The 17399-nt window shown below is 32.8% G+C and overlaps 1 protein-coding gene across 1 annotated transcript in view; it reads left to right on the forward strand.

The window, feature by feature from the left end:
* LOC143081088 (E3 ubiquitin-protein ligase rnf213-alpha-like) overlaps positions 1-17399 on the forward strand; it is a 105332-nt gene that overhangs the window by 84679 nt on the left and 3254 nt on the right. Inside the window, exons 58-74 of the mRNA XM_076257324.1 lie at positions 68-121; positions 425-616; positions 975-1080; positions 6131-6165; positions 7757-7854; positions 9257-9410; positions 9661-9844; positions 10819-10919; positions 11134-11191; positions 11450-11634; positions 12138-12279; positions 14185-14268; positions 14697-14889; positions 15408-15627; positions 16113-16187; positions 16566-16760; positions 17063-17152. Of these exons, the coding sequence (XP_076113439.1) occupies positions 68-121; positions 425-616; positions 975-1080; positions 6131-6165; positions 7757-7854; positions 9257-9410; positions 9661-9844; positions 10819-10919; positions 11134-11191; positions 11450-11634; positions 12138-12279; positions 14185-14268; positions 14697-14889; positions 15408-15627; positions 16113-16187; positions 16566-16760; positions 17063-17152 (2166 nt within the window). The remainder of the gene's footprint in view (positions 1-67; positions 122-424; positions 617-974; positions 1081-6130; positions 6166-7756; positions 7855-9256; positions 9411-9660; positions 9845-10818; positions 10920-11133; positions 11192-11449; positions 11635-12137; positions 12280-14184; positions 14269-14696; positions 14890-15407; positions 15628-16112; positions 16188-16565; positions 16761-17062; positions 17153-17399) is intronic.

Raw genomic sequence — 17399 nt, forward strand, 5'->3', positions numbered from 1 at the left:
TACCTTCCTTACATTATATAATAAAATTGAATATCAAAATTTTCAATGAACAATTTATCTTTCTTAGGGAAAGACTGTTCTAAGTGAACACATAATGAACCATGCCTTGGTGAAAAATAAGGTAAGAGTATATCATACATATAACCTTTATTCACAAGGATAGTGCAGTTGTTGTCAAATTATAAAAAAAATAATCAAATAACACCCCACCAAACTATGGTATTTTATAAAAAGAATGCAAAGACTTATTGATACTCTTGTAGTTCCTTGTAACATATATTCAAAAGAAAATTACCTTTTTAAAATCTGAACTTCAAAGACAAAATACCCTTTTGGAAAACACTTGACATACAATGTATCAGAAGATAATACAAATGAAAAAACAAAAAGAAATGTCATATTCCTGCTTTCATATCTTTAACAGGATTTCACAGAGAGATTACTGAATAATTCTGTGTGGAAATATGGAGGAAACATAACCAAAGGAATGGATCTAGCAGAACAAAATATTTTCTGTCTGTTAACACATTATTTTACTCTGATGACAGAGATTCCAGGGGAGAGAACTCTACTGACACCACTGAAGAAAATAGCACTGGAGTCTGCCAGTATGGTGGTGAGTGTGGTCATGGCATTAATATCAAAACATAGATTTCCACATATTAAGTTGATTTAGTCTGTGAAGTTGCTTAAAAGAATCTTAAAATCATTTGGTTAATACAATTCTCAGTAGGGATTTATTGTATTCTCTAACGTTGTTAAGAGTATGTGGTACAATGAGTTATATTCTTAATTTTTTCTCTAGTAAATTCTGTAAATATTTAAACATTTAATTCCTTTAAAATAAAATATTATGCGTTATGTGTATGTATGGACTTTTGAGTCTGAAATAAAGATCATCCTATCTTTTATCTGTACAAATGGAAGGACCAGATAGTATGAATTTTAGTTTTGTTCAATCTTTTTCTTTACAGGGTTCATATTACCCCACTATGCCGCAGGACGACTTTATAGATTTACAGAAAGCTCTTGCTGCAGGAAAAACAAAAAACCCAGATGATTACGAACTTGCATTTTATAGTAAGTAGATGCCCCATCATATCTTACTAGCAAGTTTCAATATGTTTCAAACAAAAATCCATACCCATTGAGAAATGCTGTTCAAGGAAACCTCAAACTCCCTAAACCCAAAATAGAACTGTTTAAAAAAATGTTTATGTATTCTGGACCATTCTTGTGGAATAGTTTTCCAATAATCTTAAGAAAATATTACAAATGTTAATTCTTTCAAATACAAAACAGCAGATTATATATTGAAATCAACCTGTTAAAAGAAAAAAAAATGAATACTGATAATTTCATCATGTTTATTTTTAGCTCACCTGGCCCAAAGGGCCAAGTGAGCTTTTTTCATCACTTTGCGTCTGGCTTCTGTCGTCAGTTGTCCGTTGTCCGTCGACCATCGTCTTAGCTTTTTACATTTTGAACTTCTTCTAGAGAACCACTGAATGGAATGAAACCAAACATGGCATGAATGTTCCTTATGAGATGCTGACCAAGTGTTTTTACTTTGTAGCCGATCCATTATCCAAGATGGCCGCCTGCGGGGGACTTAGTTTTACATAGGACCCTATAGGAAATACATACAAATGTCTTCTTTTAGTGAACCACTGAATGGAATGAAACCAAACATAGCATGAATGTTCCTAATGAGATGCTGGCCAAGTGTTGTTACTTTGTTGTCATTGCTACATCCAAGATGGCCGCCAGTGTGGGGGGGGGACTTAGTTTAACATAGGACCCCATGAAATACATACAAAGGTCTTCTTCTAAAGAACCACTGAATTGAATAAAATCAAACATGAATGTTCCTTTCCTTATGAGGTGCTGGCCAAGTGTTGTTACTTTTAGCCAAATTTTATATTTTTTTTATATGATTTCAAAAACCCAAGTAGAATCTGGTGAGCAATACAGGCTCTTGAGAGCCTCTAGTTTCAGTAAGTTGTATTTAACATTAGCATCATACTTGACTTTTATACTTATGTATGCCATGTATATTATTGCATTTTTATGCCCCACCTACGATAGTAGAGTAACATTATTTTTTCTGGTCTGTGCATCCGTTCGTTCGTCCTTCCTTCCGTTCGTCCCACTTCAGGTTAAAGTTTTTGGTCAGGTAGTTTTTGGTGAAGTTGAAGTCAAATCAACTTGAACCTCAGTATACATGTGCCCTATGATATGATCTTACTAATTTTATTGCCAAATTAGTGTGTTTGACCCCAATTGCATCGTTCACTGACCATAGAAAATGATAGTGCAAATTTCAGGTTAAAGTTTTTGGTCAAGGTAGTTTTTAGGCAGTTAAGCTGCCTTATGCGAGCACCCTAGGTTTGTGTTCTACCCAATAAATGCTGAAACACGTGCAATTGTTATTATCTAGCTGGATGTTATGTTATTTATAACTAATTGGACAGTTTTTTCACACTTTTAATTTTGGATTACAAAATATATGACCAGAAAAACCGTAAATGGTCGTCGAATCACCCAAAAGTTCTAAAGTTGCACATAGGAAGTAGAGCACATTAGGAATCCTTATGTAGGTTATTATCCCCTGAGCTTTTGGCTAGGATGTCAAAGAACAAATGTATGAATTATTTAATCAGCAAAAATCTCTAAAGACAAGTAGTTAAGATTTCCCAAATGACAAAATTCGTAGGAATATTGTTTGTCGACAATACGTAGTCAACTACGTCAGTAGTCTATTATATAAGTTTAACTGTGAAAAAGTTGAATTGTTCATGCTGTTGGCGGCAATTTCAAATCAGAAGACGACAAAATTTCTTATCTTATCAATTTGGAGACAGGGGTTCATATTAGCGGTGGTCCGAGGGCTGTGACCTTCCACTTTTGCAGTCGGACTTTCGACTTGGTTACTAGCTATGCCTGACATGCCTGTCGGACATATTCCACTTGGAAGAATTTGAAAAAATAACTTTGCAAACTTTTTACTAAAGTCTCCTAATAAACAATCTCAAAACTTATTTTCATCATTATTATTCACGACAGTGATTTTCATTTTGTTCAACCGCTAGCTTTATACAGAAAATCGCCGACAAATAATGTGTAAATTCGAGTAAAATCTTATCTGACAAAAACAACATTGAAACCAAAACTGATGCTAGACAATTACAATATCGGATTCGATTCTGGAAGCGGATAAGAGTAATCCCAGGTTTTGGCGATCAACTAAAAAAATCCTGAAATGTGACAAAATACATCTATGCATGGTAAATAGATATAAACACTAGAATTGAAAACCAAAAGCTATATGTAAAAGAAAGAAAAAGCAGAAAATATTTTATACAGAAACTCAAAATTAATGTGACAGCTGGGAACAGTATATCTAAACAATATATATGTTCCTGGTGACAGTATAAATTTTCTTCATCAGTGATAAATGTTGGTAATGCATGTTAGATGCCTTTAAAGTGTAAACATATTACTGCAAATTCAATGGGTATTTTGTTACTCAATTTTGATGGGTCAGTTAAAAAAGCTGGAAGTTTCTTACTTTATTTCACAAACTGGTTATATCATATATATATGATACCTGAATGTAAGCATATCATATGATATATAGGTGGAGTACTTTGGGCCACTCTACCCCCTCCTGTTTTAGAACTTGGAAAACAGTCGAGATCCCCACCCCTAAACCATATATATTCATGTATGGGACAATATAACAAATCATATGAAATATAGGTGGAGTTTATGGAGCCACTCAACCCCTTCCTGTTTGAAAATTTGAAAACGGTTGAGATACCCACCCTTAAACCATATACATTCATGTATGGGACTATATAACTAGTCAAATGAAATATAGGAGAAGTCCCTAGGGTCACCCCACCCCCTCCTGTTTTAGAACCTTTGAAACAGTTGGGATCCCCACCCCTAAACCATATCTATTCATGTATGGGACAATATAATGAATCAAATGAAATATAGGTGGAGTTTGTGGTGCCACTCTACCCCTTCCTGCTTGGGAATTTGAAAACAGCTGAGATTGCCACCCTTAAACCATATATATTCATGTATGGGACAATATAACAAATCAAATATATTATAGGGGGTCCCTAGGGGTCACCCCATCCCTCCTGTTTGAGAACTTGGAAACTTTCGAGATCCTCACCCCTAAACCAATTATATTCATGTATGGGACAATATAAAAAATCATATGAAATATAGGTGGAGTTTGTTGGGCCACTCTACCCCTTCCTGTTTGGGAATTTGAAAACGGTCGAGATCCCCACCCTTAAACCATATATATTCATGTATGGGACAATATAACAATTCAAATGAATTATAGGGGGTCCCTGCGGTCACCCTTTCCCTCCTGTTTGAGAACTTGAAAACAGATGAGATCCCCACTTCTAAATTAATTGAAATATTGGGGGAGTCCCTGAGATCACCCCACCCCTCCTATTTGAGAACTTGGAAACAGTAGAGATCCCCACCTTTAAATTAAACCATATATATTCATGTATGGGACAAAAAACTAATCAAATGAAATATAGGGAGAGTCCCTAGGGTCACCCTACCCCCTCCTGTTTGATAACTTGGAAACAGATGAGATTCCCACCCCCAACCATATATATTCATGTATTGGACAATATAACAAATCAAATGAAATATAGGGGAAGTCACTGGGGTCACCCCAACCCCTACTGTTTGAAATTTGATAACGGTCAAATCCCCAACCCTAAACCATATGTATTCATGTATAGGACAATATAAAAAATGAAATTAAATATAAGGGGTAGTCCCTAGGGTCACCCCACCCCCTCTTGTGTGTGTTTTGATAACTTTTAAAAGATTGAGATACCAACTCCTAAACCATAATCATTCCTGTTTGTCCCTGTAGTAGTAAACATTTGTCTGACTTGTGTCTCATAACTTTTGTACTGTAGAACACAAAATCAGTTTTCTTTCCAGGGAAGCAAGTCCATTCATACTTTTACAAGCTCGTACTTAAGTCAACTTCAACTACTAACAGTCAACTAATATCAACATTAACTATCAACTAGAAGAACTGCAATCATTGCAAACTTGTACCACTGCGGACACATGACCATGAAAAATATATACTTGATATATGCGTTGCTTTTGAAAACCTTGATAAAATATGAATTATTTGCTTTATTTATTCATTAAATGAACATAAATGTACAATATATAAAATTGAGAATGGAAATGGGGAATGTGTCAAAGCGACAACAACCAGACCATAGAGCAAACAACAGCCTAAGGCCACCAATGGGTCTTCAATGTAGCGAGAAACTCCCGCACCCGGAGGCGTCCTTCAGCTGGCCCCTAAACAAATATGCATACTAACTCAGTGATAATGAACACAATACTAAACTCCAAATTATATACAAGAAACTAAAATACTACTCTGACTAACAATATTTGAATGTTTAATGTTTGTTCTTTCAAATCTTTAAAAAAAAATTGAAGCAACATTGCCACAGTTTTCATAATTATGTTTGCCTTGGTTTTTGGTTAACTGCCTACAGCACTTACAGTGCTTTGATTGATAAAGTTGAAGTCCAATCAACTTGAAACTTAGTAAACATGTTCCCTGTGATATGATCTTTCTAATTTAAATTCTAGTCTTTACCCCAATATCACGCTGCACTAAACACAGAAAATGATAGTGCAAGTGGGGCATCTGTACTATGGACACATTCTTGTTGTTTATGCTTTTCTATGATGAGAGCCTCAGGGAAGATTAGTTATATAGCTAACTGTGTAACCCTCTTAAAATAAAATATTGTTGTTGTTGTACAATGTTACAAAGAAGTATTAGGAAATCTATCCTAAAGATCTTCTCATTTAAACATCTCTTTAAAGCTGTCAACTGTTGTACAAAATATTGCTTAGGTTGGAAGTAGGTTTCATTGTACTATTGTATGCAGATAAAATGAGAATGAAGCATAAGGCAACCCTATGAAAATTTGGGAGAATTTCCTCACATAAGTAAATATGGAATTGCTTTGGAATGTAATAAAGATAAAGTAAAATTAACATGTTGATATTCTTAAGGCTATATTGTACTAATTTTATTTTGTAGGATGCCCAAATGGCCATGGATATGTTATTGGTAATGTGAGTATAGATTTTTAATTGAAATTGGAGAAATAACTTCTTAACATTTGATTGTTGAAAATTTTACAATTTTACAATTTTACAAGGTTGACTTATTCTTTAGGTAGAGATTATATGAAATGAAATCAAACCCCTTATATATATCAGATCATATACAACCCATGTCATGCAATTAATCCACAAAACTTGTCCCACCCAGATCCTCCCTTATTTGATGTTGAATATTAAGGCCAGTGGTACCAATAACCAGGTTGCTATCCCTTTGGTGCCCAAACCTAATGCTGAAGAGTTACAATGCAGGTAGGCACTTGATTTACACTAATCAGAGTTAAGTAGCGGGACCAAGACATAAGCTAACTGGTTAGTGTATTAAGTATAAACTGAAAAAACACAGGTTTGGGAGAAGAATCACAGTTTAATATTTTCTTTGCATATCAATATGCAATAAACATATTTACAAAGAAAGCAAAATCAAGTTGAAAAACTGTGGTACTCCATACAAGAAGTACATAAAAACTGTGAGTTCTTTGAAACATTACTACTCTACTTATTAAACAATATAAAGTTTGCATAGATTCTACGTATGCAACAATATATGTAATAACATATGTATATAGCAAATAACAATAAATGTCCACTAGGGAGTAGTGGGTGGGAAAAATTGTTTTCTTGAAAAATATAAAATGCCTGCTACAATCAAGTGTTGCTGGCGTTTAAAACCAAAGCCCTGCTAATAAGTGCTGATTGGTTAATTCAAAATTAATAAGCAATCTCATTGGTTAATTAGTATGATCTCACAAAGCAATTAATAAACAAGAAGCCCATCTAGGTGTGACTGGGAAACCCCCTTGCTGATTGGATAATAATCTTAACAGGTCAAGGCCCCTGCATAACATGTGTACAGCATTCCAAAACGTTTTGTATCTTAATAATCTATTTATATAAAATAGTTCCATTAGTATCATATACTCAAATATACTCTGTTCATTGCATATTGAATAGTGATAAAAGTTTTCATAATAAGGCTGCTGTAAATTCAGAAATTATTGCATGCATTACTTTTTATGATTTTTGAAGAATAGACAAAAATGCAAGATTATTTCTTGCGATATCAGGCTTGACATATATCAGATGGCAGAATGTGAGTTTTATTGCAATAAATCTTCATTTCTGATGGCTTCAATTCTTAACTGGATTTTTTTTCTTTAGAAAACTAAAATCCACAAGTTTAAAAACCCACATGTAACTTTTGCTCAAACCACAAGAATTGATGCCTACAAATTAAAGTACTTTCACAGTTTTCACCAAGTCTCATTATTCGCATAAAGTAAAAACCTTGCAATCATTTCTGAATTTACAGTATTTGAGGCATGCTGGAAATATAAAAAAGAAAATGTGGTATGATTACCAATGAGGCAACTCTCCACAGAGACTAAATGACACAGAAATTAACAACTATAGGTCTTGTTTTCAAATATTTATAAGCATTTTGTTAATCTTCATTTACAGTAACATAACATTCCCACATAACAAAGTCCTGGTCCTTTAAGCTCATTGTATAGTATTTGGATTGATTTTATTTTTATTTTAGTGTGGAAATCCTCAAGAGATTAAGACCTGCAGAGGTTGTGGAGAGAAAATAGGTGGAGAAGGTCATAAACTGTTGGCCGGTAATGTCAAGGATACTGGGTATGTTTATAATAAAGAAGATGTGAAATATATGTTAATGAGATATCAGCGCAACAATAAAAAAAAACTACAACAACAACTAGTCAATGGTTGTCGTAGGTTGCTGTCTGCTGTTGTGTAGATTGTTGTGTAATTGACATTCAACCTCTTATATATAGGTCAACATATGGTTAACAGTAGGCAGGTTTTCCTCTAAAGTAGACTTATCCCTTGTTTTGAACTCTATTGAAGTTGTCACCGTGAGTGCTAGAGGGTCTTGGTTCAATCAATGGCATTGGTCAAGTAAAAAACTTGAATATTGGCATTGTTTATCTTTACATCAATCTTTCATTCTTAAATACAGACATTCCACTAGGAGTTTTGCTCATTGGTGAAGGCCATACAGTCATTTGGTTATAATAGCAATAGGACTAGTGCCACCTGTGGAGAAGAATCTGCTAATACTTCTTGAGCACCTGAAATCAAGTTTTTGCTGCTGTTATTGTTGCTGAGTCTTTAGTTTTCTATGTTGTGTTTTGTATCCTAATTTGCTTGTCTTTTGGTCTTTTTACTTTTTTATCTGGCGTTATCAGTTTATTTTCAACTTATGAGTTTGAATGTCCCTCTGGTATCTTTCATTCTTTCTTTTTTAACTGTAAACAGATGTCTCTACTATATATTGGTTTGATGGTTTATTGTGTATCAGTAGTTTTGATTCTTTCAGTTTACAAAATTGAAAATTTAAGGAAGTACACCACTAATTCATGGTCCCATTACTTTCTATGTTAAATTCCTCCATTTCAACCAGGCACACCTCTTTCATTTTAAGTTCAAATAAAGTGGCAATCATTGCACGTCAAAGCAACTCTTTATGGCGTCTTCTACTGAAAAAATCAACATACCTTACATGGCATATAAGAAAGAACTGGTTCCCAGAACTTCGGATGTACCAAAACAGGTACTTCAGATCTGACAAACAGACCAAATGTACCCTCTTTTCAAAATTTGCTGCAGTTTTTTAAATATTTAAAATTAAAAGTCCAAAAGTGTTCTACAATGATCACCAGTCCTTCAGCTTTCATTTGATGTCAAAACTACCTAAATATCCTACATATTTTGAAAGTTACACTCATGCGTAGGAACTATTTTGCGTTAAATATGTACTACTTTCTGGTATGTGCTTTCTGGCCGGGCCCGAATTAGTGGTGTTACACCTTAATGCTATCACTGAAACAGATAATTTTAGGAAATTATTCTTTCCATTTCTGATTATTGTTGTTTATGTTTAAAAATGTAAATGCAAAACTCCTTTTGTCTTCTACAAAATCATAATTCAAATTCAACAGTAAAAATGTTTTCATTATAGTTGAATGATCAATTAAACCTGTTTGAGTAATATTATATATGATTCTTATGTTATCAGAGTTGATAGAACAGAGACAGGACATACGTTAGGAAGAGCAGCTAAATTAGACCCTGTTACTGGTCCAGAAAGGAGGTTAAACAGAACATCAGTAGCAGTACTCAGATTGTGCACACATATCTCTATGTATTTAGGAGCAAATATAAACCTGCAGGTTAATCTTGTTTACTGTTTAAGCATCTCAAAGAATAGATACATGAAATACTTAAAATAAGAAAAAAATATTTCTTAAATGCAGAATCAACCACACCTAAAATGATCATTTTAAATGTTGATGACACACTATTATGAATAGCTCTTGCAACTATTGATACACACTGGATAAACGAAATCTTTTTCATTTGATATTTGTTTAGATTTCCTTCCTTTGTATTCTCGATGTGATATAATATTATATTTTCCAGGCGGTTTGTCAGTCCATCAAACCAAGTATAGAGGAGACCGAAGTTTGTGGTTATATACTGGAACATATTGACCTTGATTTGACCTCTCTACAAAATATTCTGGGTAAAAATAGAGATGATGTCATGTTGTTGATACACTACTTATTGGTACAGATCATGGTTAGTCACACAGCAGCTGTAGTAGGTAAGATGTAAAGTCATGGTTCAACAATTTTTTTGAGAAAAAACTTCAAGACACTCACTGTAAAGTTAATGTCATTTTGAAAATAATCATCAGTGTAACTATTGTATTGAGTTTTGTAAACCCTCAGAGTTAGCTGTTCAGTTGACAAAAAATACCTTTTACATAAGGCATGGATTGCTTTCATACAAACTGAAAACATTTAGCATTATATAAATAATACATAGCTGAGAGGTTGATAGAGCAGATTGGTTTTTTTTTAAAGCAGATTATTACCCTTGAGAAAACATTGTCAAAGCCAAGGTTGACAATGCTTTTTCGAGGGGTAACAATCTGTTCTATCCCCCTCTCAGCTATGTGTTATTTAATTTATTATACTGAATGTCCTATCATTATTGTCCTATTACAGATTAATTTTATTTTTAAAGTATTTTCTATGACGTCGGGTACATACAACAACAAAAATGAGGCAAGGTGTTTTATTGTTTTTATTTCGACAGTCAAATACTAAAATCTGTGCCATTATTTACTTGATGTAAATTCAATTCTTTGTTCTTTAAATTATCCATTTTGATTGGTCCAGACGAGAGGGTGACATTCAAAAAAATTGTTACCCGCTCAGCCATGTGATAGAGTAAATTAACATCGACTGTTATATTTTTTCTGTCTATGAAGAAATAACTTAATAAATGTGGTGCACACTGAATAACACGCATAGCAGGTTATTTAACAGTGTGCACCACATTTTTTATGTTATTTTAAATAGACAGAAAAAATAGTACAGTCATTTCTTATAATTTAATTCTAAATTCCATTTTAAACTGGAGTAAACCATGAAAAAACGTTGATGACGTCACGGTCACATGACTAAATTACGTCTATGGGATGATAAACAAAACGACGTCAGCCAATCAGAAGACGTGTTACATCCAAAATTACTTTATTGCAAGATATCATAAATTATTTTTTTCTTTTAGCTGACAATCATCCCCCAGAGGTTTGTGGATTGGTCAGTAAAGAATCCAGATCTGAGTGGGAGGAGCTATTTGCTGGAAAGTTTATAATACCAGTTTTACAGGTAAAAAACAAAAAGAAAAATGTCTCTAAAACAAACTTAAATCAATTAATGTTTTAAAAAAAAAATAACAAATGAGTAGATTGATCCAGAAAATTATCCTAATAATGATTTAATTTTCACCACTATATGATAATACTAAAGAATATGTTAATAGTTGATACAAAATATTATTTAGCTAAGTAACTGATGTGATTATACAATACTCATTTTGTAGAATATGGAGAATGTCTTGAGGGAGAGCAATCAAAGAATACTGAACGATGAAAGACTTGGTAAGGATTTTATGCTTTGCTTTTTGTTATTGGACTGGATGAGGGTAATGTAACTTCAACTTTAAATTGTCTACTATTCCGTGAAATTCATGGACACTACAGTAAAAATCGGAATCTAGATAAGTTATTTGAATTCAAAAAAGTTGGAGACAGCACCAAAATTAAATACAATGTAACTTTGAAAAACTTAAGGAAGCAATTTTGATATAAAAAAGGGACTGAGCAATATATTCCAATATCGACTTTGAAATGTTTCAGGAGCTGATCCATTGCTACAGATATTGTATGAAACAGACATAGCCCCAGAGGGTCAGGATATGGTGAACTTGCATGACATACCCGCAGTGTGGAGATATAGAGAACTGATTTCTGTTAACCATCTCAGACAGAATCTAGATACAGTCAAAATAGACCTGCCTGTTCTTCAACTATTCCTTAAAGAGGTAAAGTTAAATTATGTGAATAGCTTAAATGGTTTAATCCTGCCACACTCTGAATCTGCCTGTCCCTAGTTGGGAGAAAGTTATTTGATCTTATTTAGTGGTTGTCGTTTGTTGCTGTATATCATATGTATTTTTCGTTCATTATTTTGTATATAAGTTAGACCATTAGTTTTCTGGTTTGAATTGTTTTACATTTATCATTTTAGGGCTTTTATTGCTGATCATAGGTTTTGCTCACTGCTGTATGCTGTACTGTGATCTACAGGTGTTATTTTCGGTGTCATTTGATCTTTTGTGAAGAGTTTTCTCATTGGCAATCATACCACATCATATTTTAAGTCATCAAATTTGGATATGTTAGTGGAGAGAAAAAAGAAGGTTTCAGAAATGTACTATCATTTGGAAATTTATAAATAGATGACTTGGATGATAAAAATAAGCAAAACATATACTGTCTAGTAAACAAAAGCTATATAAGCTACAATTCACATCTTCATTTGCAGGAACATCATCTTAGAGCTATAAGATTTATACCAAGTATAATAAAACTACAGAGGATGTTAATACAGAAATATGGTAGAAAGTTAGACAGAGCAGAAGCTACAACCTTGACCTTTGCTGATGTTAAACAGAAAATGGATGAAGGTTTGTAGTTATAATATTAAAAATCATTGAAATTTTATCTTCTGATATATAAACCTTTGTTTTTCTTTAACTGATAATCTAGTTATACCCCAGCTTTAAAAAGGGGGGATACTGTTTTACCTCTGTCTGTCAATCCATCCATCCGTCAGTCTGTCTGTCCCATGAATATTTTCGTCACATTTTCTCAGGAGCTACATTACAAGAATTTCTGAAATTTGGTTTTAGGGTTTATAGAAGTCAGCTTTACCCTGAGATGCGTTTTCAGATTCATTTCTCAACAACTTCCTGTTTAACGAAATATTTCAGCGTGGGTTTCATCAGTGAGCAGTAGCTCGCAGTTTTACTTGTTCTACTTAAAATAAAATTTGATTGTTAATTTGTCTCTTATGAACCGAACCTCTTGTTGTTATACGACTGCAAAAAAAATTTGCGTTTGTAAAATGGTATGATGTTGTCGTCTGCGTTGTCGTCCTAAGACACATTTGGTGTCTGGACAATAATTTTAGTTTAAGTGAATAAATCTCTATGAAATTTTATAAAAAGCTTCAATACCTCAAAAGGAAGGTTGGGATTGTTTTTGGGGATGATGGTCCCTACTGTTTTGGAATTAGGGCCCAAAACAAGCATTTTGCTACTTTCAGGATATCAACTTGTGTATAAGCATTTCAATTGCTCAGAAATTGTTCCACAATGTTTAATACCACAGGTAAAAGGTTTGGATTGATTTTGGGGGTTATGGTCCCAATTGTGTAGGAATTTGGGGCCAAAAAAAACGCCAAAATAAGCATTTTGTTTTTTAGTTTACAGTCAATAACTTGTGTTTAAGTGTATAAATCTCTCTGAAATTATACTGCAAGTTTCCATACTACAAAGGGATGGTCAGGGGGGGGGAGGGGTTATGGTTCAAATCATCAAGTAATTAGGGACAAAAAAGGGGGAAAACAAGAGTTTTTCTGGTTAAGGGACAATTTAGAAAATTTAAAAGCAGTGAAGGGGAGGTAATTCAAATAAAATTTAAAGAACACTGTTTTATATATGTTTGATAACTTGGTTATCTCCCTTACACTGCTTGAAAATTATGTATTACGAAATGATGATTGTCTTGAGATGTGTAGCTGTAAATTTATTTTAAGAAGTTACTGTTTATTAATATTAATTTTAACCATGACTATGTCATATTATATTTTAATATTTTATGATATATTTAAATGAGTAGTTATTGTTGCCATTAGAAATTTGAATTGAGACTATTTTTTTAATAAGGAAACGGGGGAGATGAAGAAAAAAATGTGGGAGGGGGTGGGGTTAGGGGGGTAAAATTTTTCTCATTTCAGATTTCAGAAATTAAAAAGAATTTTTCTACAACTATTTTTTTTTTTGAGGGGATTAATTTTCAACAGCAAAGTGTATTGCTTAATAGAATTTTTTTTCATTAGACCACATTCATTCTGTGTCAGAAACCTATGATGTGTCAACTACTTAATCACAATCCAAATTCAGAGCTGTATCAAGCTTGAATGTTGTGTCCATACTTGCCCCAACTGTTCAGGGTTCGACCACTGTGGTCGTATAAAGCTGCGCCCTGCGGAGCATCTGGTTTTTTTGTATATCCTCACATTTATAACATGGACGAAAGAAAAGTAAAATGATAATTTTATACCTAAAATTTTTGTGTTAAATAGTTTACTTGTTGCTCTATTTCCAATATGCACAATATATAGTGCAATGACTGCAATCAAAATTGAAAACACGTAACCTGAAAAAAATATTTAAAAAAAATAACCATAAACCACCTGCTTAAAACATGTGATTATATGCTTGTAAATTTATTTATTTTTTCTTGAAATATATGCTATTGATATTCAGTGCCTTGCTTTTCAATCGATTTTATATTTTGCCTTGTAGATAGAAAACTGAAAGAATTTGTAGGCTTGTTGAAAGATTTCACAGAAGCTTGGAATTGTGTCAAAGAATCTTTGGAGACATATTGTAAGTACTGATATGTCTTTTTACTATACTATTGTTAGTTATTTTTTACCAAAAGACTACATTTGTGCCATGTTAACTATTTGACAACAAAGTGATAAAGCTGATCCAGTGGTATTTATTTTACAGAAACATTTGCAGTATTCATTTCCACAAAAGCCTCGAAATTATTGAGATATCTGCATTACATTAAAACTTAGTAAGGTACAAACTGTTTCATCAAAAGACAGACCTATCGCTCTGACAGAAAATAAATCCATATGGGTATATAATTTTCATAATATCACCTCAAACACTCTCAACATTAAGCACACTTAAGTAAATAAAAACTTAGTATCAAAGATGATTTTTGTTATTTTTTATAATTGCAACAACTGTCACCAGTTTTTAATGTAAATATTGTATTGATATGAATAAACCTTATGTTGCAGCATGTCCAGCTGATGGAAATTTAGTGATGATTGACAAGGCCTACTGTAGGTCAAAGTTCACAGATGATACACCTGTTTCTTACCTGATTCCCACATATCAGGACGCAGGACTTTGTTCTTATGTCTTGTTGTTTTTCCTGTTAGAAAAGCAGGATTTGTTTTTGCAAAGTTATTGTTCTCAGAGAAAATTGAAGTAAGTTTATTGAAGATAAATAAAAACAAAGTCACTTTCATATTTTACGAATTTGATGAAATATTATATAGCTTTTGCATGTAAACAGCAGTCCAGTAAGAAATTTAAATTGGAGTACACATTTCACATGTCCATTGATGTTTTAATTTAAATGGTATTAGAGTCTTAAATCATGTAACTAAAGATTTAAGATACAAAATACAAATGGAAAAACAAATCGTTGAGTTATCTTCATTTGTATTCTGCAACAAGGTTAATATTTTTTGAGATTAACTTTTGTCCAACAAAAATATTTCCATCACACTTTCAACTACTGAATTTATATTTGGTATATGGTCAGTTTTAGGATCTATCTGATACCTACTTCAGGGTTTGCCTAGAGCAAAGACACTGCTATCTTGCTAAAAATTGTAAGACAAGAGGACAAGAGGATATAACAGAAAATAATTATTTCCTTTAGATTTTGCCGCATTTTCTCTATATAGGTAACTTGTAAATAAGTATTTCTACATTTTTAGGGCAGAAAATCTTCCAACAGTGCATGTGAAGGACATATCTTCAGCCCATTTAATCAGTTACCATCCAGACAAGGACCTGTTACCCATGGTGTTGGCTAACTGTAACTATTCCTTTAAGGTTGGCCAGGGTACTGAGATAGAATATAACTATGCTAACTTGGAGAGACAATTAATGGATAGATTTCTCTTCTCAAAATCATTTATAAAAGGATATGGAGAGGTAAGCTTTGACAATATATAATTTGTGACAGCTAGCTTATTAACTATTTTCCAACCACTCCATTCAATAATTTCAGGACAAGCACCTGCCTAATTTATCGCTATGGAGGAAATTATTTTGTATGCCTCTGCCGTAGCAGAGGTGGCATAAGCAAAACTTATATACAATGCTTATTACTACAAAACACAGATCATGCATATTTACAAGCAGGGGTATCTGTGGCCCATAGACACATTCTCCATTTATTTTTTGCTATAAATGAATTAGATCATCATATTCAAAGATGCAGAAAAGCACATTACAACAATTCATGGTAAATTTCTTACACAGATTGTATTTTAATCCACTGATAGACACAAAAACACTACTTTAAACAACAATATGTACTTGTGTTATACAACCTCTTTTGTTGTATAGAAAGGGTGGTCTTATTTAAGAGGCTGAATAGTTTATAGTTACTATACAATATTACTTTCCACTTTCAGATAGAAACCATCATATACAGATCTGAATCTACAAATGCTATTGTTTTCAAAACCTTATGTGACAAGATTCCTCAGGTTGGTACTTTGTGTTTATAGATGGTTTCTCCATCTTCCATGTTTGTCTAGGCCAATGATTATTATTTATTATGTTTAATTTTAAGCTGATCAAGATTCAAGTACTATTTATTCAAGACTGACCTCTGCATATCAACCAAAAGCATTATAAACTTACAACTCTTTTAATCAAACTATTTACAAAACAATTTCCTTACATAAGCTAAATACATTTGAAATTCTATTTATCCCCTTATAATTACATGTCAAATATTGATGGGATCATCCTAAACCATTTGCAAATCTTTAACTATCAATGTGTGTATATAAAATCGTCCTTTCATATTTTAGTATAGAAGATTTTTATAAAGAATTAAGCCAAGTTTGTATGTCTTACAGGAAAGGTTACATCATGCTGTGCAGAGCCAGATATGTGGAGAGTTACGTACAAAATCATTCCCTGAATTATGTGAAAGTCTGGATAAATTAGACATTGCCATAAGTTTCCTCAAGTCTGTAGGATCAGACCCCGACAACTCTCTTGTAGACTTTATGTCTAACATCAAGATAGATAACCCATTCCCAAGTCCAAAGGTAATTGTATTAATGCTAGTTTTAAATTGGTTACAAAAACACTTTTATAACACGTTTGTTTCAAAAATTAATAGAAGAATCTTTATTGCATTAGCAACAGCATTGTTTAAGTAAAATAACAAGGAATATAGATATATGACAAATATGACAGAAATACAAAAAGATAGTCTTTTTTTCCGCTATGATAACGTTTAATGGCTAAATTCGGGTTTGCTATAATTAATCTAAGGTATTTGATAGTGTGGTATTATCTATATTGCTATTCTAAATTACATATATTTTAAAATTGTTATTATTTCCAGGCTAAGCAGTCCAGCAAGTGTAAACACACAATGTCTTTGTGGATTTTATTTGCTTTAGAGAGAGCTAGAACCCTAGCCAAATATGAAAAGGTAACTGTTATAGTACAGCGGCTTATTTTCGCAGTTAGAACAAAATTGCCAAAATAAATTATGCCAATTAAAAAGTGTACATGCATAGGTATTGATAAAAGTTTTGAATCTGCCAAAATATTTCTTGTACCTTATTCAATGAAAAACGCAAAATTTTACACTTGCCAAAATTACCCACTATAAGGTCTATTGTGTCAATACTTACTTAAACTGTAAGACCAAGTCATAGAATAATTACCTGATATGG

The sequence above is a fragment of the Mytilus galloprovincialis genome, chromosome 6, assembly GCF_965363235.1.
Source record: "Mytilus galloprovincialis chromosome 6, xbMytGall1.hap1.1, whole genome shotgun sequence".
Classification (NCBI taxonomy): Eukaryota; Metazoa; Mollusca; class Bivalvia; order Mytilida; family Mytilidae; genus Mytilus; species Mytilus galloprovincialis.